The following is a 26,207-nucleotide window of genomic DNA, read 5'->3' on the forward strand; positions in this document are numbered from 1 at the left end:
TGTAAATACAGAAGATCCAGACTGCAACAATTAATTAGTTAAATACCTAACTATTTATTTATGAAGCTATTCGAAAAAGTACCTTGGTCTTTCAGATACCTGACATGCTTTCTCTGCCCCACTGCAAGGTTGGAAAGGGGTAAATTAATACTGTACGCAATTGATGATTTTTTTTTCTGTTAACCTGAAACTCTTGGGAATGAGAACAGCAGAGAACTTTCCCTGTTGCCTCTTGGCAACCCTGCTGAATTAAACTGTTCCTGAAGATAAAACACAGGTCTATTTAGACAGAATGTCTTGAAGATAATATTTTAAGACAAAATCAAACTTGCCTTGTTGTCAACCTGCTTCTCAGTACAATTTAATGTAGGTGCTTCATTTCTCATTGGAAAGGAAGAAAGAAGACTGAGAGGGGTTGAATCCCATTGCTATAGAAATTTAAAAGGGATTTGTGTCCAGCTTAATAACCAGCTCATTTCCATGTGAATGGAGATGATTCTTTAGAATAGTGTTTGACATTTTCACAGTTGTTTGCCAGTTTTGGGGTTTCATCAATTCTGTGTTTACTTTTGTCTCCAACTCCCAGGGGTTCAAGGACAGGGAGAGGAGTAAAAGTAATTGAGTAGCACTGGCTGGGCCCAATGTGTGTGTTTTTTTTCTGCAAATGCTGACACATGGAAGCTGTTCACAAGGCAGCTCTTCCAATTCTCTGAATCCTGATTCTAGGATTAGGAAGGCACAAGCAATACTCAGCTGATAGTGGTCAGAGCTGTATCAAAGGGACAGCAGAGTGTCTTTTTGCTTAAGGGAGATTTTGGAGTGGGTATTTGGGGTTCTAGACCTCTCATTACTTCAGGCACACAGAGGTTTGCTTTAGCACAACCGCAAATTTCCAGCCGGGTACCACAGCACACAAGATGCACCTCAGTAAATATGATTTTGGAAAAGGGTCTAGTGCTCTGCAAACCCCACTAATGCCATTCCATTTTTAGAGAAAGACTTGTCTCTAGTATATTAGAACACAGAGCATGTTATGTTCAACACAATCATAATTCTCTGGACAAGAAATCAGAGGTCTAAGACCTGAGTTTTCCAGTGCAGAAGGTACATGCAGGAAGAAGACTAAAGAGAAGTGTTCACACTGGCTCAATCATTTATTGCAACTAGCTACTGTCCCTCTGTATAGAGTGAAAAGTCACCTCCAGAATATGGAATAGCTTTTCTCTACCCTCCTTTATCTTTAAAAATGTTCTCATGTCCAGTTAAGACATATGATAACAGATGCCCACATTACTATTGTTATTAATGGAAAAAAAACAGGATGAATGGACAATATTAGTAAAAAATTCTTTTAAAGTTGATGTGGAATATACAGCAGCAATCGAGGTATTTTTTGAGAAACAATGTGCAATTTCCACTTTAAAAGGATATTGAAACATCATGCTCCACCCAAGCAAAATCAATACAAGAAGTTGTGGAAGACAGCTTGCAGCAATAGACCAATCAATCTGTTTTCTTTAAGAATTAAAAAGTACTTACTTGAGAAAGAGGTAAGTAGTTTATATGTGAGTAAGTAGTTTAACTTTCACAAACAAAACAGTAGTTTCCAGAGCTGGAAGATAAAAGTAGACAAATCTAAACTAGACATTAGGTATGCATTCCAGGAATGCATGTAATCAACAGCTAAACCAATTTACTTGGGGTTCAACAAAATCAGTGTAAAACTGACCTCACATCTGACAAATATTCTGTGTCTCAGAGGACAGTGGCTTGATAAATCTCATACAGTGATTGATTTCTAGTATGGTTTCTCTTATACACCAAGTCTGATATTGTGGTCAAAGTGGCTTTCAGCTTTTATCAATCTATAGTAAAGAGTGTGAAAAGAAGTGTGACTTTATTTTAGTGTGTTGACTATACTGTGTTGTTCTATCTTTGGACAAACAGGGAGAGCAGACTGAAGAAGTGACCTAAGTGAACTGTGCAGCACATGAGCTTAGATGTACAGAAGGTCCTGTGTTATCTGAAAAAGGTAATGGCCAAGGTCACTGCAGTGGAAGGACATCAAAGAGTTTTGGTCGAAGCAGAATGTTTGGGTTGCTTGATAGAATTGTTCTTGGTTGATAAAGTCTGTGGTTAAAATGTTGCCATGTAACATGATGCCAAACTACTGATACAAGCTTAACAGAGTATATTGTAGCTAGCAAGAATTATATTGAATGTATCAACCAATGTGGCTATGAAATGCTAAAAAATCAAGTCAGAAATACTCCATTCTATTAAACAGTTTGGCTCTTCAGAGCTTTCCCACAAGTGATATTTCTAGATCCTCTGTTGCCCTGCTCAAAGTTGCAATGAAATAAAGTAATAGTTTTCATTTTCAAAATAAAAAAAGATAACCCAATCTCTTGGCATCAGTTTGAATAAAACTGATTTGATGTCTAATCTGATTTAAATGGATCAGAAATGAATGTACCAAAGATAAGACAAATAGTTGCTATTTAATCACAGTCTCATTTGCCTGTCAATGTGAAGTCTACTACAAATCAAGAAAGCAAGTAGCCCGAAGCACCAATTTATTTTCTGTCAACGAAAGGAAGGCTTATCTCCACAAACTTGCTGCCAGCTTTTTGTCTCTACAAAAAAATGCACTCCTGACTCACAGGAGAAACAGAAGTACCTGGAGGTGGATGCATGGAATACTTTCAAAAAATCTTGCTGTGCTTCAGAAAACAATTCCTAGATCAAAAGCCATTTGATGGGATCTCACAGAGATGAGAGCAGAAACACTAACTTACATCTTGTGTTCTTTAACCAGGAAACAGTCTGTTGACTTCAGCCAGCATTTCCTTGCTCTGATGGGTGTCTATGTAAACACAGAGCTGATCTGATGTATTTCAGTCAGTCCTAGTAACAGATAATATTTACTTTTGACTTTTTGCTTTTGCCACTTCTCCAGCATCTTCCTGTGCGGCTTTGAAAGAGCTTCCAAACTCCCCTCTATGCTGCACACCAGAAAAGGACAAAACAAAGACAATGTACCAAGTTAGCTCTTCCACACAGCTATAGCAGGGACGCCAAAAAACTGCCCAAAAGGCTGAACTTGTCACAAAGCTTAGTTTAATTTTACAATCATCATAAGGCATCCATGTAAATGAAAAATTCCCACCAGGGTCACAAACATTCTCCCACTAAATAAAATATGTTAGAACAGAGGCCCATGATTCCAAAAAATGCTAGTGGTTCCTGGTCTCGACCAGGCTGCCGCTGCCGGCATTGGGGTCCAGGAGATGCAGCACCAACAGCTGCAATTGTGGAAGTGTAAAGTCAGCTTGTACAAATCTCTTTCAATAGAGCAAAAAATGAAAAGGAAAGAGATTGGTGTAGAAAACATCATTCACCATCCTTTCTGGGAAAACAAAACAGAATTTAAAAGATAATCCCATTCAAGGAGCAAAGAGCAGAGCTTGGAGTTCTGAAGCCCAAAAATGCTGATGGCCCATTTTTAAAACTAATGAAGCACTACAGAGGCCTGAGTTTATTATTGCTTTATCCCAGGTCAGCCCAGGCTAAGGCTATGGTGAAGTCCAAATTAATTTAAAGCCAGAAAATGCAGATCCAGTAACAGCACCTAAGTCCCCATCCACACATGGGTGTAAACAGATACTTTTGGTGAAGAAAAAAAAGCCCTTCCAAATTTCCTCCTCTTCCTGTCTATGCAGATCCCCATAGCAGGGCAAAAAATTGCCCTGAGATATAAAACAATTTCTCTCTCGCATCTCTGTTAGCCGAGTCTTTTCCATATGTTTTGCCTTTTGTTCATACTATCCTAGTGATGCATCAGCTCAGAGATGCCTTGTGGGAGCTCACAGACAGCACACAGGTACCCACATGTTAAAAAGTTTGTGGCACAGTCTAATAACCATTGCCTGTACTCTGCAATACCTCCAGGACACTTTGCCCTTGGCTACCTGAGACCAAAGCACAGAGGGAAGACAGTGTCTTCCCATCCTGCATGGCTGGCCAGTGATCCAGAGAAATAGCATGCAGGGGAAATGAAATGGCACCTTACTCCCACCATAAGTCAGAAAACAGACTTGGGTAAAGTGGGACTTAAAAGTTTCACATCAGAAAGATGGTGCTTCCCTCAAGACTATGACAGGGCCACTGTTATTCAGGCAAACATTATTCAAGGCGGTAAAATCTTAGCATGGATATTTTCATAGCTGACCTACAGGCCAAGATATGCTGGGGATCTTAAAAAAATTACAGGTCTTGGTAATTCCTCCAAAAGGACAGAATAGGAGACACATAGAATGCATCTGATGCATGTGCCACACATCCTGACACACTAGCAAAGACTGCAGCTAGACTTGTCAAAACAGTTAAAAAGATTTAGGCATAGTTAGTGCCAGAATTGATAGCATTTGGGAACATAATTTTAACTTCTTTGAAAATTCAAGCCTACACACTTCTTTATTGCTTGTCCCATTGAGTGCAAAGGGAAAACTGAAGGTAGGGTTAACTACAGAAGGATTTCAAATCCATCATAATGTTTCCCTGTTCTTTTTTATATTTATATATATATATATATAAAGAGCATTATTATTATTATTATTATCATTATTATTATTATTTAGCCACCTATGGGCAGGGGGGAACAGGAGCTATTTAAAATTAGTTTCTCATTTAAGCATTAGTCCCTTTCCTCCCAAATCACAACACCTCTGTCACAGGAAGGAGCATAACATGAAAACGTTTGCTGCCACTAACAATTCCTGAGTCTCTCCTTTGCAGAACTTTAGCCCAAATATTAGAACAATGACAGCTTGACACATACACACTCCCCAGCAACATACACACAGCAAGTAGGACATACCCCACAGCCTCAGTGGCCTCAGACAAAAAAAAAAAAAAAAAAAAAAGAAAAAAATAAGAAGAAAAAGAACACCCTCCCACCAAACAACAAATCTGAAGAAACCATCCAGAAGAGCCTCAGGAAAGGGAACAATCCACTACCCATGGAGAAGCAACAGCCCAGGAGTTCCTGACGAGTAAAAACTGAATCAAAATACTTGTCAGACAGCTGGTGGAGATCTCTGAAATCTGGCAGTATTACATATTGGATACTTGAAGGCACATTTGCTTTGTGTTTTGGGAGAGAAATCCAGTTACAACACACTGCAGCTGCAAGGCTGAGGGAAAGGAGGCAACGCTTTGTTATCTTTCCTCTGTTCCTGTCCCCATTTTCAAGCTTTGTGGCTGGCATGAACTGGTGATCTAAGCAGACACGTTGACATCCCTGAGTGAAATGGCACCATTTGTGGCCTCTGAGACTTTGTCCTCAAGCACCATTGCTGGTGTGTCTGTAGTGACTGCTGTAGTGTCTATGGCAGGAAGTGGATTCAAGCCCTGGGATAAGATCTGTTGGATCGTTTTTCGCAAATTGGGGTGCAGCTGGTTTTGGGTCTGGTAAAAAATTTCTAAGGCAAAAGACTTGAGAGTGCCAGTGCAAAGGTCCTCGTAAAGTGGAATTGTGTACATCCGAGACATCTACAAAAAAGGAAAACAAGATATAAACACTTCAATAAAGTCAAGAAGTTCAGCTCTTCTACAGCTACAGCTCCAACAGCCCTGAGTAACTTCAGACTGGAGACAAGCAACACATTTCTTCAAAAGACAGATGAGTTTATTCTAAGTCTGATGCAAAGTTTTTTATTAATGGTAATAAAAAAATCTGCTCTCTGAGACTGAGCTACTTCTACAAATAACAGAACTATTTTTAAAGGCCAAATAGAAGAGGCCACACTGAACACATGCATTAACCTTTTGCTCCAGCACAATAACAGCTACTGAAAAGAATTCAACGAGCCCTAGCCTTGCTTGAAGTGTAAATATCCAAATAATCACACGATTTATTAGTGCAAAAACTTGTGGTCTGGAAAAGCCAGGGCTGCTACAAAGCAATACATAAAATGCATGGGGCAGAGCTGGGACATAGGTATGGAGTCAGGCTAGAAAAGCAGAGATTATCTGTAGGCATTTGAAATTAAATCTGCCCATTCCTCCCCACCACTAGTAGGTGAGCCATGCTCAGCCCCTTCGCAACACACCTGGGCTACACTTGGCCAGGAAGCAGAAGTTCCAAGGTCTTTCACGTCGCATGTCTCATGCACATGTCTCATGCACTGAGAGGTGCAGTGAGTTTAATCCAGCAGTTAGTACCTGGTTTTCCAAGAAGCGACGGACTTTGTAAAGGTCTGGATAATAGTCATTTCGGACTACAATCTGCAACCAGCGGATACGGATTTCTGCATTCATGGAGTCCAGCTGAGAGGAGTAACATTCCGAGAGCTTTTTTATCACCTCTGAAGAGAGCACATACACAGAGAAAGAGCTATGACCTATTTGGTCAATTTTGAGGGTCATCAGATAATAACTGATAAAATCACAGAATCATAGAATCCATTGGGCTGGGAAAAACTTTTGAAGATCACCTGTTTCAATCCCTCTGTGGAATGGCCTGGGGCATCAACCTGCCTTTACATGAATTATAATGTCAACCAGAGGCAGGAATCTTTAGAATTCAATCAATTATTCCAGGGATAATTTTCTACTGTCTTGGAAAGAGTACTCACCATGTGGCAGTGGTGATCCATCCAGCAATCTGTCCAGGAAAAGCACAGTTTGGAACGTTCTCCATTTAGTGAGGTCAACACTGCTGGCAGCAGCAACAGAGTCCAGAGGCTCTGTGGTCCAGAGTTTGAAGAGTGTCTCCACTGGTCTGGTCAGACTGGATCCCTGAGATAAGTCTGGCTCAGCTAACGGAGGTCCTGTAGCATTGAGCCAACGTTCAAACTCCAGTCCTGGAATGAGGAGCACCAAAAATGTGGAGCAGAGATCTCTGCAGGTGGCTTGGCTGCCTCAAAGTTCACAACCACTTCTAGCACAGTTAAGGGAGGTTCTAACAACAGCAACCAATAGTTACAGTGACACAACAGTCTTAGCAGCCTCATTGGGATAGCCTATGGAACACCTGGAAGAGTGCCAGCAACACTGTTCCAAACCTCAATATGAGTTTTCTAGAGTTCAACAGCACAGTAAATACAAAAAATACACAAGCTCTTAAGGCAGCCAGTCTGACAAGTACCTATGTTCAAATTATGCTCTAATATTTGTGTGCCTGCATTTCTCTCTCAGAATTTTGAGGAAGACTGACAAATATGGAGAAAACCCACTTAATAAAAACAAAGGAGGTGAGAGGGCTGACTAAACTCCTCCTACCCACCAGTAAATCTAAGCAATTTACATTTATATATACAACTAATTAAAAAAGTTTCTTCACAAGCAGCAGAGCCTGCTTTCCAGCAGAGCTCTTCCACTTGACCTTTTACCACCTCTGTACTTCCCTAACCCTCGGCAATACTTCCTGTTCCACACCATCTACACTAAAACTCTTACCTTCTGCATTCCCTGAATATTAGCCAGGCAAAAATTAGCATCTTCTGTGGTTAACTCATTAGCCTGCAGTGGGCCAAATAAAACACAGAACTGCTGAGCTCATGCTGCAGCTTTTCCCAGAGTAAACTGTCTCATCTACACGTCTCCACAGGCAGTTTCCACAAAGCCTGCAGGCACCCAGTATCCTTAAGAGCTGTACTGTGACAGTCTGGTTTAAACTGTCCAATGGGCTCAATAGCTATTCACAGGGATGGACAAATGGCAGGATAACATCAGACTCATTCCTTTAAGAAAGTGAGATAATAAGCACCTGGTAGGCCACAGACCTTCCACAAATCCACCAGCAGCTATAAATAGTGGATATAGAGGAAAGTGAAACATTCTAGAAGAGATTTTATATGTATGGGTAGGATCTTAGTGAAGTTATAGTTCTCAAAGCATGTTTTCTGTTATTAAAATAGGTGAAATTTCAAAGTGTGTTCATTTTTCCCCTCCATTTAAACATGTGTAAATCTCACAAGCACTGATCATTCTGTCTATAGAGTGAAAGGTGAGTTAATGAGAAAGTTAATTAATGCCAAAATCATCAGCAATTTCAGAGGTCCTCATTCCCCACTGTAGAAGCAGCAACCACAAATTCTGTCAAGAACACCTGGTTGTTGCTGAACTATTTTGTTTGCCTTAGCATTTTCCTGTGCATCCTCCAAGCCAAGCACAAAATTCATCACCCATGTTTTCTACAGTGCTTACAGTTAACTTAGTAAATCTCCTACCTGCTTTGCTCTCAACACATTGCTCTTTCAGCTCTGGAAAAAAATTCAGGAAGGAATCCAGAAGATCTTGAGCCACAACACTGGTAAATTTATACTTCTCAATGTAGGCCTAAAATAGTAAAACATTTCAATTATTATTAGGAGCAAGACAGCTTCCTTTTGATGTAGAATCACTGCATGCCACAATAATAACAACAACAAAAAATACAAGCATAAGAGGAGGAACAATTACTTGAAGGTTTTTTTTAAACCTGAAGAAAAATATTCTCCCTCCTCACCCAGTTAAATAAAGAAGCACCATAATATGAAAAAAAAATGAATAGCTGCAAATACATTGACATCTGAGAATCATTTAATTTTCCTTTTCAAAACAAGGCAGTAGCCGACAATTTTCTATAGGTTTTGCAAGTGTGCTTCCAGGCACCAACCTGCCCCAATATAGTAACCCATACCCTTCATCACCCTAGATAAAAACACCCAAGTTAACACTTCTTAGTAGCCACATCTTTCCAGTCACAGGCAATCTGTGCTGAACAGCTTTCTATTTACTTGGAGGACAGAACAAGAGATAACAAATATGTACTACTAATCTGTATCTAGCACCTCACAAGCTCAGAATCTCAGAAATCTTGTAGAAAGATTCATGTAGGTTGACAGACAGGCCCACAACTTTCCTCCATCTCTGACACACTTGAATTCAACTTTACTCTTAACAATTAGCCACAGTGAAAGAATCTGGGGGAAAAAATGCAAACACCAACAAAAAATCAGCTCTAAATCTCAAGAAAACACATTTTTATACTCACTCTTAGGAAGGAGTCAAAGTGTCTGGGGTCACCACAGAGCTGGGACAGGTAGTAAACAAAGCAGTAGCCTTTCTCATAGGTGAAGAGGTTCATTAAATTACTGGGATTTACACCTGAAAGAAGACAAAATGAGAAGAAACTAATGAGAAGAGTGATTTCAAGCCCTTCTGAGTTATACATACTCCTTAGAGATCACCAAGGTGAGACATAGTGACCTAAAAAAAACCTAATCTTATTGTCACTACATTTAAGTTACTGCAGTAAATAAATAGATGCAGTCCAAAGGCACAGCCTGAAATTTTTTTTTTTTTTTTTTTAAATCAAGCATTGTAAGGTAAGTAGCAACTCCAATGGAATAAGTCACTTCAAACTAGAGGTCACTGAAAATAGGTCTGGAACTTGAAAAAAAATCCTTTTTTCTTTTTTCAGGTTCTGGGATTCACCATACCACAAATTTTCAAAGATATCAATAAAAGGTAATAACCCCTTGTTCCTTTCATGAGGCTTTCACACATGCTTTTCCATTCCATTCGACTCCAATATAATCTCACTTGTATTTTAGGTTGTTTTAAACATCATCTAGATAGAAGATGATATCACCCACCCAACTGTGACCACAGAACTAGAGAGCTATGAGTGAAGGAGACGGGTAAATCTGGAGTGCAGTCATGCATCTGGCTCAGGGAATAACCAAAACACCCTCTGCACAGCTCAGCTTAAAGCAAATACCTGTTTATCTGCATGCTAAATACATACATACTTCTTACATGAATACATAGAGAGGAACATTGAATAGCAGAGGATTTTATATTATGTTTCCAAATACTTCCATTTTGAAATACTTTATTTTACATATCCAAAATTTCAAACCCACATAGCTTTCAAGGCAGTTTTTCATATTCTTTCTACTCAGTAAGTCTGTTCTTACACAGAACAATATCTATAAAGATGAGTTATCCAACCTTGACAAAAGCTTGAAAGCAAAGCTTCCTTACCTGTTTTTCGACTGGTTTACAAACCAGTATTTCTTTCTTTTTAATTTTTTTTTTTCATAAAGGATACATAGATATTAGTAATTTCTTGTCAATATTCCACCATGGATATACAGAGGTGTATAATTCTGTGCAAAGCAGCCTCAACCAAAAGCAATACCTGGCTCCAGTTTAACCTGAAGCTTGCTGACCGGGTTGTCTTCTCCAAGGAGCTTCATCTGTCTGTGGAGAGCATCGAGGCGGAATGCAGTCTCCAAACATGTGAAGGCAGCTCCTAAGCCAGAAAGTAATTTGTTAGTTGTGGGAAAACGATCAGCAAAAGCTGATCTGTGCAGGACTGGCACAGGGACAAACTAAAAGCTGCTGCAGGTGCAAAAGACAGAACAGTGAGACAGAATCACAGCAATGTAATGGCAGAGAAACTTGAGTGCAGAACATCCTTGTAATTAGTAATGGAAGTCAGAGCCTAACCCAGTGTATTTCCTCACTCTGATCATGCATCAGGTAGCACTGGAAACCAAAACAGCATGAAAATTATGCTAAAGTTTGCATCCTTGACATCATATCATCAGCTCTTGCAAGATAAGGAGAGCAGCACTGAAAAAAAGAATTGTACAGATAACTTTCAGGGAGCAATCAAGTGCTACAAAAACATACTCTCACTAGTAGAATAGTAGACATAATTCCATACTCAGCGCCAAGGATATTACTAAATGTCACCTCTTGAGTGGAAAGAGAAAAGAATTGGATTTGGTTATTGTATTACAGATTCTGTGTGTATTTTTAAAGCTTTATCATCCTACCTGGTTTTTGCCCTAAGTATTTCACCTTCCTCTCATTAGGACTTTTTACAGTTGTGACTGGATAAGCTACTCCTCTCTAACTGCAATGTAGAGCATTCCATGCTTTCAAACCAAACTAACTGTATTACACTGCCAAATCAAGAGATCTTTCCTATGCCCTTGCAGACATTAGGAGCTGCAGAAAATGGATTTTCAGATTCAGAAGATACTTAATATCCGTAGTTATTAAAATTTTAGCCTTTTTTGCTGAGTTTTTAACCTGAAGATAGCGTTTGTTACATAGATACAACCTCAGAGTCTCAATGTAACACTCGAATCCTACATAGCCAAATGTGAATTAAGAACCAGGATATGTTTGGAAAACAGGAGAATGAGCAGGGAAGAAATGCACGTGCTTCCCAGGGGAAAGCAAGAACTAGAGTAACTAGTGTTAAGGGCAATTACTTCAAGCTACAGAGAGGTGAATTAAGCAAGAGCCAAGAGGAGTGGTAGTCAGTGGACTCAAATTTCCCTAAACCATATAATTGCAAAAATGCCCGTTTACTATCAACAGAAGATACTCCAGAAATTATGTCAGAAATGGTAAGATTTAGATCAAAGGTTTGTCTTGGAAACAAAATAGAATGGAGAAAGAGCTTACTAAAGAATTGCACAGGGAAAGACATTTTTTTAGTTTCCCAGCAAATGCTTCTTGAAACAACCGGTTCTAGAGAACAGACCAAAATCAGAAGGATTTTTGTTCTGTGTTGGATGGAACAGACTAAGATGATGAACAGGTTGATATCTGCTGACTTACTCACATTACTGCCATGCATAATGTGACTTAGGACAGTGCTACTCACTGAGAATTACTCAACACAAAACAGCTTTCAAAGATATGTAATATACATTGTAACATCTACATAAATGCTCAGAGCACTTGTTTGCCTAAACTTGTCACCAGTTCATGCCCCAAAACAAGATACATGAATAAAAACAAATGCTTTCTTCTAAACATTTTTGCTGTCAAGATTTCTAGGAACTTTTCTAAGATTGTTTACAATGGATGCTTGAGAAAACACATGGAACTGGCTTTTAAGAACATAACAGGACAAACTATAAAAGCATACATTCCCATTATTCACTTCAATAACAAGCCAATTAAAAGAAAGAGGAATAATTTACTACTTATGTATTCTAAAGATAGCAACATAAAACTGACCTGTGAAATTCACTGACACAAGCAATGGCAGGGTTTACAATCCTGCAGGAAGACTCCAGCACATAAACAGCTACATAAATCTGCACATTTTTTTTAATGCAACTTTCATCCTTCTTTTTAACAGTAGGTAGCTGCTAACTGATCATAATTAAAAGGATACTTCTTCAGAGGATGGTTATTTCACAATGTAATTGTGACAAGATTTCTTACACCTTTCTCTGAAGCATCCTCTGCTCACCTTGCTCTGGCATATCAGCACATGCCTGGTACCTAACAGTACTAATTTAGTAGTTCCAAGTCCCCACAGCATTTTGCTAACATGCCTCACTCAAAGCCCCTGGTACCATATCAGGTATTGAGCCCACTAAAGCCAAGACAACGTCAAACTCTAAGTATGCAAGATGTTCAGCACAAAGTTTGGGGCTGTGTGTGGGTGTGTGTTCCAGAAATAAAACAAAACCTAAATGAAAACCAGCTCCCTACAGACTTCTGAGCTTCCAAGGCAAACACCCCAAGCAGGCAGCTCTGAGTTATGGTAAGCAGGAGCACAGGGAGAAGTTTCTGCAGCTGTACCGTAGGTCTCGGTGGTGATCCGGCGCTGCGCGTAGGTGGCCAGGCCCTCGCTCAGCCACATCTCCTCCCACGTGGCGTTGGTGACCGCGTTCCCAAACCAGCTGTGGGCAACTTCATGAATGACGTCAATGATCAAAAACTCATCGCTCTCCAGAATGGAAGAGATGATGAAGGTCAGGCATGGGTTTTCCATGGCAACGATAGGGAAGGAAGGAGGAAGAAAAACAATGTCGTATCTAAAATTAGGGAAAGAAAGAAGAAAGGAGATGAGTAAATTGCAGCCAGAAGACACATAGTAACACTTTCTTTTTTCAGAAGACACAGTAACACCTTTCTTTAGGGAAGGCTCTTCTGAGACTTCTTTTAACTTCAGGAACAAACTTTCTAGACCAGTGGTGCCTAATTCTTCTGATCAGAGCATCACAACTTATTTTGTTGGCCAAGGACCTGCTTATGTTTGGACGTAAAACTTGACAGTCTTTTGATGTGCAGTGGATGCAGCACATCCCAGAAGCATTGTGCTCCCTTCACACACACACTCGTCATAAGTTATGTGTCTGGGAACCACAAAAACTGTTTACTCTATATACAGTAGTATAACACGGTGTTGAGTCCCCAGAGGCTCCCAGGAAAGAGAGAGGCTAGGAAGCTGTCAATGCCTGAATTGATTTCCTACATATGCAGTGACAGTAAAATAACTTTAATCTGTCTGCTTCGGAACACAACAGTAGTATTTGTTTTGTTTTCTAAATTTCTTTACCAGTGATCAGCACTGGCACACTGGGTCATGTTCTCAGATTATTTCAAGCAATACTTGTTAAATCAACAACAAGGAAATCTTCCTGCTTACGTTTAGCAAAGAAATATAGGAAGCCTCTGTAAAAATTTTCTCCCATCCAAAGAGTGCGAGTATTCTCTCAAAACCACTCTTTTTTAATACATACTCAAGCTATTCAAGAGCTATTAATGTTGGTTTGGGGGACTTGGACTCTCAATAAGTCTGTACTGAGATTTTCAGTATTCTCAGGCATGCCACAATAAATGCAGAAGTAAATGACATAAAAAAAAACAACCATACATTTTAAATGGTGTCTGGCCCATGCTGGACTTACATCACAAGACACTGTAGTATGAAAAGCCCTCATTCCTCAGGAAAGATCCACTGTTTAGAAACCTCCAGTTTGAACTGGAGGTTTCTAAATAGTGGATCTTAACATTGCAAACCAGCTAAAACATCTCCATGGTCCTTCCTGCCACTCTGGACAAAACTCCAGAGTCTGTTTTCAACTACTACAATGCTGCCAGTTGAAATGCTAGTTTGCCCTGCTATAGGGAGAAAGAATGCTCATTTCTCAATACTGTTTTATTTTGTTCCCATTGCACATTCCCAGAACACTGATAAAACTCACCTTCCCCATATATAGGGGCCATACAGACTCTCTGCAGCAGTCAACCAGCGTTCAACAATGCCAGAAAGCTTGCTGATGGCTGTTGGCAGCAGGCAAGGCTCTGCCCACACTCTGCTCCTGTCAGAAAACAGAAAACATCAGGTGATACTTCAGCAAACTGAATTATCTCTTAGAAAAAAAATAAACCAGCCTGACTGCTTACCACACTTCCATGTATGGTAATAGAGCAAGGAGACCTCCCATCAAACCCGGACCCTCCTAGACTAATGCTCCATGGAACATGGCAAGAGGCAACCAAAAATCCCTTCAACAAGGCAACAAGAAAGCAGCTGTAATAACTTCAGGGGAACAGTAGGCAACATTTATGAAAGAGGAATGTATCTTTGCCAGTGCAGTGCCATGAATTTCTTTATACCCAATTACACTTCAAACTCTCCCTGTGCTCACAGCTCATGAACCCAACTGTTCCCTTATCAATGACTTGACATCCTTGCTACTTTACAGAATGAAGCACTGTACAGAGACATAAAATGCAGAATGAACCCACTGCAATTCTTACCTTGGACCTATGTCTGCATGTATGAGGTCTCCAGCCACCAGGGCCACTAGGTAAGCAGGAACTGGATATTCCATGTAAAATTGATATACACCTTCCTCTTCTAGGTAGGAACTTTGGGTGGCACTCATCAACACCTGTATGCCTGCTGGAGCCTGGAAGACCATCATCATGCACATCAACTCACCAGATAATCACAGCTGAATGACTGAACCACAGATCTCTGGTTCATTTTCATCTATGCTTGATGATGTATATTAAAAATAGTCATTTACATAACACAAAATGGAAGATTTCTGTGAGGTTTTATACCACAATTTGCCCAATACATGAAAACATACCAATGAAAGATATTACTCCTCCTACATGCCAGCTGCCCCAAAAGCACCTACATATTAAATTATTTCATCTATACAAAATGCAACATTATTTGATGGTGATTTCAAAAGACTTCAGGTTTTTTCTTTCAAAAAGTGGTACAATACAGTTGAGTATTATCATCATCAGTAACCACTATTGGAAGGGGCCAGCCAAATTCACTCTTATATTTTTATTTCACAATTACTCTTTCAACATTGAGTACAAGGAAGGCAAAACTCAAGAATGGTCAGCAACAGAGTTACCTTTGTGGTACTACCCTGATTCTGGCCCAAGAACCAGAACTGGACCTAAAAAATTCAGTATTCTTTATAACACTGAATCACAATCTTTTTAGCAGATGCAAGCTGATAAAAATACATGATGTAACTACACTTTCACAGGTTAACAGCAACTAAGACTCCCATAAACCATTCACAGGCATCCCTTACCTTGACAGTAGCTGAGTAGGTGCATTTCACTGCAGGGGTGTCAAAGCAGGGGAAGAAGGAGCGGTTACACACCGAGTGTCCCTGTGTGAAGACAAAGGGCTTGGCATTGCCATATGTCAGCTCTGGATCCAGCCACCAGATCTGTTGAAACACGATGGGAAGAGGAGGTGAGGGAAACAGACAATGTGACAAGGATGAACTGCCAAAAACAAAATGGGAAATCAAGAGGATTGTGGGGGAGAACCTCAGCTGTTTCACTCCCCAGATGAACACCTGGCACAGGGCACATTTCCATCTCTAACAATACATCTTTCTACTCCAGTTTATCTGCTGGGAATGCTCAGAAAAAATTTCTTACTGTCTGAACACTGAGTGGTAACATGTAACATAGTGACTTCCAGCCACTCACTATTTCTGTTATATCAATTGGCTTGGTTAATAACAAGTCCCTAACAAACATCCACACAACCTTCTTCTCAAAGGGAGTACTCTGGCTATCTCCAAGTTGATAACTCAATATGAGCAGGAATAGAAGAGGTCAGGTAACATAAACTGAAAAGAAAAAAAAAAAAAATCAATCCAAACCAAATCCAAGTCCACAAACCAAAAATCCCTGAAGCGGAACAGTGTACACAATATTATCTGTGACCCTGACACTGCCCTCCTGGCTGAAGCATCAAACATTTTGACACTAAGCAAAAACGCCGGTATATGTAAGAAACATCTGGTCAAGGACACTGGAGGCCCCTTTTTACAGAATGGATGAGATTCTGGGTGGTCACAAAGGAAAAGCCAACAAAACACACCACTGAGCACGTCAATTTTCAGTACCAAACAGCAAATAAATCACAAGTCAGACCCTCAGCAAATAATTAGAACAGATTAAGACTAGTAAGAAAAAGTCCAATTATTTGCCTTTTGGTCTTTCTGTTTCAAATGTTTGTGCTTTCACATGCTCCCTGCCTCCAACTTTGAAGTGTAGGAGCAATTTTAAATAAGGATTTCCTTGTAATCCTAGAACTCTGGAGCTGAACTCTGATGGAAAATATCAAAAATTGTGAAATTTGCAATAAAATTTGAACCACTGGAAGTCTTGGAAACAGTCAAGCACAAGGAATAAAACCTATGAGTCTGCTGAATTCTTAGATCAAAGCAACCAATAAATCTGAGATCAGGGAACAGCAGTTAGTGCAAATACTAGTTCAGTTCTAGTCCTCAAGGGAAAGCAACAAAACACAGAAGAGAAGCTTGGGTAGTAAGTCTGCTCACGTTTTAACAATGTATTTCAACTCTGTCTCCTAGTTAACTTTTGGAAGTAAAAGTTTTCTCTGTCTCCTTCTGTCCTATAAGGTTATTTCTTGATCTCTTCCTCCCTTGCCTTTAGGCCTTTTTCCTCAGATGCCAGTGTGCTCCTCTCCCAAATCATCCACTACAGCAGCACCCCCAGGGATCAGTGAAAGATGAGGACAGGAAACACAGTCAGCAGCTTTCAGTTACTCCCATGGAGTCTCACACTTCTGCTGGCAAATGTTTGGAGTTTTTTAGCAGGGAGGCATTCAAAATTAAAAACCTTGTTCCATAAGTAAAATTAATCTCTTGAAATTTGTTTTAAGATTGACCTCTTCTATTTCAAGCCTGTAGGGCCAGAAACAAGCCTAAAGCAGGACTTCTGAGGAGCCCTGTCTGTTTACATCCATTTACTGCATTTCAGCATAGCACTGCCCACAATCCTGGGTCACAGCCCAGATTGCTACAGATTTCCACTACATTTCTCATGGATACCTGCTTTTCACAGCAAAGAATATAATTTCTGCAATGCCTCATTATGGAATTAGAGACAGCTGTTCCAGAAGGCATTTGGGGACATATGTCTCATTACACAGCAATAACTAGGAACTTCCACCCAAAACACACATTTACAAAAAAATGAAGGTGCTATATTTAATGCAGGGTAGTAGTTTCCTCACGATCCAGGGAAGAGGCTCAGAAATTAAATTTCCAAGATCTGTCCCAATGCCTTTTGAAAACACTCATCTGATCAGTGGCTTTGTGCTTGTATCACAAATCTCTATCGCTGGCCCTGATGAAGAGATGCATCTTCAAAACATTGTTTCCTTTGCTTTTTGAGAGACAGAAAAGGCTAACAAAGAAAACAGAGAGATAAGGCACCACCACACCTAAGTTGCAACACTTGAGCAGGAAGGAAAAAGGGCTGACATACGTCTTTACAGCAGAGAGACAAGGAGAAGTTCTCCCTGAGCAATGCAGGAGGAAAACATTAGCAGGAAAGGAAGGGGAACTAAGAGTTGATTCTTGTTTACAAAAAACTCCATAAATTAAGGACAACTTCTTTTCAACCAGTCCTGCTTTATTTGACATTTGGTTGAAGTTAAGTGAAGCACCAGCCCCACAAGCCAAGAGGGAAAACATTTGCAGAGGATGAAGTATTTTTTTCCCCTGTTTTCTAATGTCTGCAGCTACATGGCAAGCCTCTGTCTCTCTTTCCAGACACACTTGGAACAATGATGAAAGTTATCCTGAAACAATATAAATAGATCTGTAATATAAATAGACCAGGCTATGCTGCTGGACAGAGGCAGGGCTATGGGCTGGGGAAAATGAGTATAAGCAGCATGCCAGAAAGGAGTGTGAGGCACAGGGCGCTGCTGGGGCAGGTGGTGGAGCAGAGAGACAGAGCAGTATTTGGGGCTGTATCATCTACTCCACATGCAAATGCCTCCTGCACTTCCCCTTGGGAAATACACGACATCATCATCATGCTCTTCATTTTTATCTAGCTTTTCATGTATACAGGAAAGCTGTTTCACACATTAAAGTTGTTCTGTGGTGCATTTCAATTAAAAAGACCTGCTGCATGATTCCTCTGCTGAACAAAGGCTTTTGGCAGCCCAGGCTTTCCCCTGCCCACATACTGCAAAGAAGTCCACACTTCATAAGACACCTGCCAAGAGTATAATTTTTATTGACTTAGATCATAATCTTTTGCCCAAATCTGGCAAATGACAAAGGCAATTAGCTAAGCCTCTTTTAATTTTAAACCTCTCCATGTTTCTACATGCATTATTGATGAAGGTGGCAGGAAGAGCTGCAAAGCCCCAGCTTCTGTTCTAGGCAAACAAGCTGCTCTATCTGATGACAAAGTAAACAAAACACCTGAGATGCAGAGCATGTGACAGAAGCAAGGCACACCTGGGCAGCAAGTCATTCTATGGGGACTGAAGAATCAAGACAAATCTAAGGAATTACAGGGAAGTTCCTGGCACTGCAAAGAGGGCTGTCCTTTCTGCTAAATCCTGAAGATGAGGAAATGTTACAATGTTTTGTAACAGAACCCAGAGGAGGATTTGCATCTAAGGAAAGAAAATAGCACTGCTGTGAAGATGTGCACTGCCAAATCAGAGAAATGACACAGTGGGAAAGAGATAGGTGCAGATTTTTCTTTCTAGGGAAGGAAAAAAGAAAATATCACACAAGAGTATTACCAAGAAGTAAGGGATGAGGGAGAAGGAGAGGAAGAACAGAACTGCTGTCCCTGACATATCTGATCACTGTGTGCCTTCAGCCCACACCAGGAGAGACACACAATGATTGTGACAGTCTTGCCTCTGATGGAAACTGGTGATGTACTGAGCATATGGTTTCCTAACAGCACAGGGAGTTGGAATGCTCTGTGAAAGGCAGATTTAATCTCTCAGCTGTCTCTCAATGTCCATCAAACAACTAAAGATCTTGGCTTCTTCCTCCACATGAGAAATAATGGGACAGTCAAGTAACATGTCCAGATGGCTCAAAGCAAGTATATCAAGACAACAGGTTTCCAATTTTAAACACTACTACTCTGCTGCTGATCTTACTGCCAACACATTCACACTGCACTGTAACATGTATTTACTGTTTTATAGGTCCCACAAGTATTATAAAGGTCCCACAGAAAATAAACCCTGACCTAAGAAGAATACATTCCTAGAATGGCCAAAAAAAATAGAACTTTTAGAAGAGAGAGGTCTGACATTGTAAATCTGTGTCTCATTGACAAAGAAAAGGGACTGCTAGAATATTTACAAGAACGTGAGTATAAACCAGTTGACCCTTACACACATATGGGTTACTCATCCCTGTTAAAGTGCAGGGCTGGGCCAAAAAACAGCAATGACAAGAGAGCACTACAATAGCACCAAATCGCTTTGGATCCAAACAAAATAGTTCAGCATGCTGAACATGAAGGGCTACAACAGGTGCTACTCGAGGACAAATATTTTGCCAGCCAAAACCTACAATAGAGAGTGAGCAAACATGGTAGGATTTATGTCAGTGAGCATGCCTGCTCCTGCTTTCCAATATCACTTGGGAAGGGCAGTGCATGTCCCCAGTGCTGTGATCATCAATAATCCTGACATGAGCCCTTGCAGCTTCATTTCAGCTGAAGCAGGACATGCTGCTAAAGGTACAATAAAGACTTCAAAGAACAGTGTAAAGAATAGGTAGTTCACCTCTGATCCATGGGGAGCAAGACAATAGAGGGAATGGAAGAAATGTCCTCCCTCAGCATCCACACAGGACTGTGTGTGGGGCCAGGGAGACAACACATTAATACAAGGTGAGACTAAATGAACATCATGTCAATCAGTGCCCCTGAACCTTCCAGTGGTTTTCACATTCCCAAAACCAAATCAGTATTCCAATCATACTGAGATCACTTCTCCATAGATTCAGCAGGACAGGCTGCCCCTTTGGCAACAGGGGAAAGCACAGGCCAGCCTAAAATAAAACAATTTGTTCAAGAGGAGGAAAGCAGTTATCGTGTACTTGGGGAGGCGTGGCTCAGCCAGACTGAGAACGATTACAGAGCACACAGCAATGCCAAATTAGCTTTAAAGCCTTCTCACCATAAACAAGGCAGAGAGTGGACAAAAGAAACGGTTTCTTCATAGACCTGGGAAAAATAATGAACAGAATCCTCTGAACACACTGTGAGCTCCATGGCAGAGTACTGTACAAGGAAATACTAAAGCCAGGAATTCCAGAGGTGAAAAGGAGCAATACCCAAGTGGATCTGAACTTTAAAAGTTAGAGAATCTTCCTTCATTTTTGCACTTTTAGGGAAGGATTAGAACATTAAAAAGTCACCATATGATCACAGGAAACTTCTGTCAATAAAAGTCTTCATGTGGAACTCACTATTCCAAGTGAGCCACCGTATTAAGACTACCAAGATCAATCCAAGGATGAAATTACTTTTGTGATCTTCCATGTAGTATTAAAATTAGACAGAGAAACACCCAGAAAACACATTCTAATCAGCAAGACATTCCTATCAAGAGGAAAGGCCTACTATTTACTTCCTGTGGATTGTTTTGCAAGAAGCTTTTATCATTCAATTCCTGCTCTTGTTAAATACATTGTAAAAGTCCAATAGATCCAGACATTTACTGGTTCTGACAAGTGCAACAGCAACACCAAATCAGAGGACTGAGAGACAATTCCTCTAGGCAACAGGGATGCAAAAAAGTTGCAAGACTCACAAAAATACAACTCTTATGTAAATAGACTAATGAACCACATTATGAAAATCACCTCAGTTTAATTTCCAACATGAACAGACTTTACAGTAATAAAAAGAACTGATGTTCCAGTGGGAACTTCATATTTTCCCTATAACTTCTTAAAAACACAAGAACTGCTAAGCAGCACCTAAAAGGCTGGGAACAAAGTGCTTCTAAATACCAGGGGCTTAAAAGAAATTATATAATTTACAAAGCATTTCACTGCTGAAGAAAGCTAATCCACAGACACGGAAGCACCTCCATAGCTACATCCAAAGGGGAGTTTTGGGCCATTTCAGCAGATAACTTTAGGAACCTGTGGAATCACCCCTAGTCTTCTCAAAGCTCCTGACCATGGCTCACTGGAACACCAGCCTAGCTGTGCAAGGCCTGATTTTGTTAGCAGTTGGCAAAACCCCCAGGGAAACTCCTACATTGTGCATGACATAATTTATCCCAAAGGACTGAGTCAAAGCAGGAGTTTGCAGATTTTCACTCTCCCCGCCAACAACTGCAATGTCCTTAAAGAACGAAAAACTTCCAAATTACTGTAGTGAGGGGGGATGAATAGACTTGGGGTCCACGCGATGGAGGAAGACAGGAGGGAGAGAGGCTGGATGGGTACAAGCACCGCTGCTGAGTGCGGCGGGGGACCGCGGGGCTGGCGGTGCGGAGAGCCCCTGCGGGCAGGGGACAGACGCTGCTGCCCAGCGGGCTGGCGCTGCCAGGAGACGGGGCCAGGGACAGGCTGGCAGTGAGACACCTCCCGCCGCCTCTGCCGAGGAGTCGGGGCGCTTTCCCGACGGTCATTTAGAACGGGAGCAAAGATGCGTGACAGGCGCTGGCGGCACGGGAGGGCTTTTCCAGCCGCCCCGGGACCCGGTTTCCTACGTTACCAACCCCCGCCCGGTACTCACGGCGGGGCCGTCGGCCGTGGTGTAGCGGACGATGATCTGGAAGGGCTGGTGCGGCTGGAGGGCGGCGGGCAGGGAGATGGTGAGGGACGAGCCGTAGTCGGTGAAGGGGTCCACCCTGAAGCCGAGCGGGCAGGCGGAGCAGGGCGGCTGAGCGAAGAGGGGCAGCGGCGGCGGCGGCTCGGCGGCGGCGGGCGGGGGGCCGGCGGGCGGGTCCCCCGGGGGGGCGGCGGGGGGCAGCGGCCCGGCGGCGATGCAGGGCGCCGAGAGGAAGGTGGCGGTGGCGGGCGGGCTGGCGGCGCAGGGCGGCGCGCAGGGCGGCGGCGGCGGCGGGCAGGGCGGCGGGGGCGGCGGGGCCGGAGCGGCGGCAGCCTCGGCCGGCGAGAAGGCGAAGGCGCAGGGCGCTTCCCCGGCGGCGGCACGGCGGAAAGCGGCCGAGAGGACGCGCAGCGCCGGGTGCACGTCCAGCACCAGGGCGCGGGGCTGCGGGCGCAGCGCGCAGAGCTCCAGCACCAGGCAGCCCGCCAGCGCCCGCGCCTCGGGCCGCAGCTCCAGCCCCAGGTGCAGGTGCCTCAGGCTGAAGAGCTGCGAGCTGGACGCCGACGCCACGTCCGGCGGCGGCTCGGGAGGCGGCGGCGGGGCCGGCGGCGCCTCCGGCCCGGCCGCGGAGCCCTTGCGGCAGCAGCACAGGCCGGGCGGCCGCGGAGCCGGAGCCGCCATGGAGCGGCGGCGGCTGAGGAGGAGGAGGAGGCGGCGGCGGAGGCGGCGGCTGCTATGTGAAATCCATGGGCGGGCGGGGAGGAGGGAGGCCCCGGCGGCCGGAGCGGCCGGGGCGGGGAGGGGGAGGCGGAAAGGACCGACCGGGGGAGCGCAGGGCCCGGGCCCGGACAGCAGCGGCGGGCGCGGCCGCCGGGGGGCGCCGCGGGGGCGCCGGGAGCGCTGCAGGGCGGCCCCGCCCCGCCCGCTGCGCGCGCAGCCGCCCCGCCCCGCCCCGCGGCGCCTCAGCCCGGCCCGGGCGCGGGGACGGACCCGGGCCCCGGCGCCGCTCCCGGGGGGCAGCGCTCACTCGTGCCTGCGCTCGCTCCTTCGTGCCTTCGCTCTTCATTCCGTCTCCCACAGGCGTGGGTATCCACGCGTGCCGCCCGCCAGCGGCTCCGTCCGGCCGTGCCCCTCTCGCAGCGCAGCTTTAACCGGCCCACGCAGCGCTTCCTCCGCTCCCCACAGCCCAGCCCCGTGCCTGGCCCGGCACACCGAGCCCAGCACTGCTCCTCTGGGAATACCTCACTGTCGCCGTCCCCACCCCCACACCCTCCGCCCACGGCTCCCAGCAGGGCCCATTGCACCCTCAGCCCACCGGGAACTGGTTTGGCTTCCTCGCTCCTCCCGGTCATACCCCCACACCGAGCTCACAGCTAACCCCTAACAGCCTCCCTTCTCCCTGCATCCCCCCCCACACCCGCTTTTTTAATTCCTTCTCTCCCAGCTGGGCTGCCCGTAGTTTCCTGCCTCCAACTCTCACTGCAAACTGGCCCCAGAGCCCAGGTCAGATATAATGTACTTTACTCTTCCTCAGAACTTGAGGTAATCAATCACACACCCTCTGCTGCTGCCTTCCTAAAGGGGAAAGGGCAGAAATCACACAGTTATCAGCTTTGTGCAAGCATTTGTTTCTCTGTGTGCCAACAGCAGGACTTAGCAAGCTGCAAGGAAGGAGGTGTGTGCAAGTAACTGTGATTTGCACTCCCACCAGCCCAAGAGAATTGCAGTCTCTGCCCCATGTAATGACACTTCCGTAAGTTATTTTCACTCTAATTTTCACTGTTGTGCTTTGCCTACCTCATTGCCTGATGAGGCTCCAAGGCACATATTTTGGACAAGACAGGAACATTTCTCACATGGTTGTGGGTTTAATGAATCCATAGTGGTACATTCTGAAAGCCTCCCAAGCCTTACACTAACAACTGCAGCATCTGCACCAAATTCCAGCTCAGTTTCCACTGTATCATCACACAAACTGTGGCCTCAGCACATTGTGGCTGCAGTTACTGGCTCAACCAAGGGTTAAGCAAATCACAATATCACTCTACACCAACCTGAAGCTAAAGAAAACTTTTGTGTAATCACTTATATATAGTAAAACATAAGCTGCAATTGCAGTAAAAAATAACAAGATAGCACTCAGGCTCTTTGGTTGCTGTATACAGCACCCTGCACTTTCTCAGTGTGCTTTTCAAGCACCTTCAAAAAGAAATTTTGCCTTTACAATAAATCCTCTTGTAACTAGGAAAAACATTTCATCCTGCCATTTTTGCTGTCCAGGTCCTCCTTTAATAAATCAAATGTCCTGCTTTTATCTTTCTGACACCTTCTCTCACTCTTACCAGTTGCCTTTTGAAAAAAACTAGGCTCCCTCCAATTTGTTTCCAGTGATGCACCAAGCCTGTTTGACGTGGCTTTCATCTACAGGTGATGGGCAAAGCACAGCCCCAGCAGCCTCCAGATCTGATGCTGCACGACCTTCACCACAGATAAGGGTGAAATGTCCTCAGGTGTTCCAGCCAGGACAACTTTAGGGCCTGATTACACCAATCTAACTGCATGTTAACTCCACAGTAATTTCAGAAGAATCCTACCTGTGCTTTGGTTGAAGTTCCAAGCAAGTGCAGTGTGTCCACTCATCAGACAGATAAGATGAGGAAGAGCATATTCTCTTTAAAGGCTCTAAGCTTTTGATAATGAATCAGGATCAGCTGCACTCACAGCATTTGGACAGAATAAGCAAAACTGATGTAATGAAAATTACAGAGAACAATACAGTAACCAGTTATCCTAGGCAAATCTCTCTCATTTTGCACACCTGCTGGCCTTGGGCCACAGCCTTTGCTGTAAGATGTGCTGATTTTGGGCTAAATTTTCTTCACAGTAGCTGGTATCAGGCTGTGTTTGGGGTTGGTGCTAAAAACAGAGTTGATAATTCAGAGATGTTGTAGCGCTGTTGCTGTGCAAGGCTTGCACAGAACCAAGGGCACTTCTGTTCCCCATATGACCAGCAAGGAGGCTGATGATGCTCAAGGAAATGGGAGTGGATACAGCAGGGACAGCTGACCCACTGACCACAGAGATATTCAAGACCATATGGCATTAAAAAAGCTGGAGGAAAAGGAGAAATTCAAAATGATGGTGCTTGTTTTCCCAAGTCACTATTACACACAATGGAGCCCTGCTTTTAGTGGCAATAGCTGCCCATGGGAAGTGGGGAATGAACACCTTGTTTTGCTTTGCTTTTGTGGCTTCTGCTTTCCCTATTAAACTGTCTTGATCTCAACTCTCAAGTTTTCTAGCTTTCACTCTTTCAATTCTCTCCCCCATCCCACAGGACTGTGTAGGGCCTAGTTGCCAGCTGATACTAAGCCAGAACAGAAGCATGTGTTATCTCCATGCTATTTTGGGTAGGATCTCTTTAAAGAAAGTCTCTGTCCCAATCCCAGGTTCTTATTCTATTCCTCATAGGATTACATCTTCTCTGGATATCATACTATAAATTCTAAAGCAAAATCCAACTCCTGAACATTCCAATCATCATCAACCTCTCTCATAATGCTTCAATGATCCAGATTCTTCTATCCCATTTGTAAATATTAATGTTTCTTCCTTCTACTTCAGTGACAGGGCCCTTGGCCAGGCCTCAGCTTGCTCCTGTGGTTCAGGATGAAAGTCAGTCAGTTCAAAAATTACAGCTCCCCCTGTGAGCAGCGTTGCTTCAGTACACCTGTGAGAAAAGTGCCAAATGGAGCACAGAAGTGATCACAACAGAAAGAACACTTCCTTCTCAGTCTCTGTCTTTAATTCCAAAGTAACAGTGCTGCAGCCAAGATTTAACAAAATGGTTGAGTTAACCCCTGCTCTATCACAAACCCTTGTTTGACAACTTGCTGAGCTGTTTCAGCTGACCAAAGCTGCAGCAAGGATTCAGCACTTTAGGAGAGTCTAACTGGCAAGCAGCAATGTGGGGCAGTGAACACTGAGCAGGTCTCTCACCCATGCTGCTGTTACAGCCAGCACCTACTGGAAAGAACAGCCCCCACTTCACCTCCCTTCCTGTGTGTGGTGCCTTCCTGTCTCCTCCTTTGTACAGCATTCCTGCTTTCTGCAAGTTAGCTTTCTGAACTGGACCACACAAGAGCCACTGCTGGCATCGGGAAGGGAAGAGGAAGTCCCAGCCTGGAAGAAGAAGGAGGATAAGATCAGGATGGCTCCCCTTTTGCCTAGACTGCCATTAGCTCAGCCTTAGCTGCAAAGTGAAGCCACACACTGACCCCAGCAGCATGCAGAACCAGGTACATTAG

General features: G+C 43.4%; 2 protein-coding genes across 4 annotated transcripts in view; both read right to left on the reverse strand.

Annotated features, from left to right (window-relative positions):
- Window positions 1-1,335: 1,335 nt before the first annotated feature.
- On the reverse strand, window positions 1,336-22,596 carry RNPEPL1 (arginyl aminopeptidase like 1). The gene is made up of 11 exons (XM_031505628.2): window positions 21,865-22,596; window positions 15,384-15,524; window positions 14,578-14,729; window positions 14,019-14,135; window positions 12,610-12,845; window positions 10,193-10,306; window positions 9,041-9,153; window positions 8,235-8,343; window positions 6,639-6,866; window positions 6,226-6,368; window positions 1,336-5,553 (listed from the first exon to the last, which is right to left on the reverse strand). The coding sequence occupies exons 1-11, from the start codon at window positions 22,579-22,581 to the stop codon at window positions 5,281-5,283; spliced, it is 2,343 nt and encodes a 780-aa protein (XP_031361488.1). The 5' UTR covers window positions 22,582-22,596; the 3' UTR covers window positions 1,336-5,280.
- Window positions 22,597-25,862: 3,266 nt separating this feature from the next.
- Window positions 25,863-26,207, reverse strand: part of ABCC5 (ATP binding cassette subfamily C member 5) — a 44,985-nt gene continuing 44,640 nt past the window's right edge. The window contains exon 31 of one of the 3 annotated variants that reach the window (XM_077785709.1): window positions 25,863-26,082. In XM_077785709.1, coding sequence (XP_077641835.1) covers window positions 25,948-26,082 — 135 coding nt within the window. In that variant the 3' untranslated portion in view covers window positions 25,863-25,947. The remainder of the gene's footprint in view (window positions 26,083-26,207) is intronic. The other 2 variants (XM_021544184.3, XM_021544195.3) reach the window with 2 other exon arrangements.

This window comes from Lonchura striata, chromosome 10, assembly GCF_046129695.1.
Source record: "Lonchura striata isolate bLonStr1 chromosome 10, bLonStr1.mat, whole genome shotgun sequence".
In the NCBI taxonomy this organism is placed as follows: Eukaryota; Metazoa; Chordata; class Aves; order Passeriformes; family Estrildidae; genus Lonchura; species Lonchura striata.

Coding starts and splice junctions, on each gene's coding strand:
- RNPEPL1 (XM_031505628.2), bottom strand. CDS start 22,581: ATGGCGGCTCCGGCTCCGCGGCCGCCCGGCCTGTGCTGCTGCCGCAAG. Junction 15,525..21,864: donor CCACGGCCGACGGCCCCGCC/GTGAGTACCGGG, acceptor GTGTTTCAACAG/ATCTGGTGGCTGGATCCAGA. Junction 10,307..12,609: donor GATCACCACCGAGACCTACG/GTACAGCTGCAG, acceptor TTTCTGGCTTAG/GAGCTGCCTTCACATGTTTG.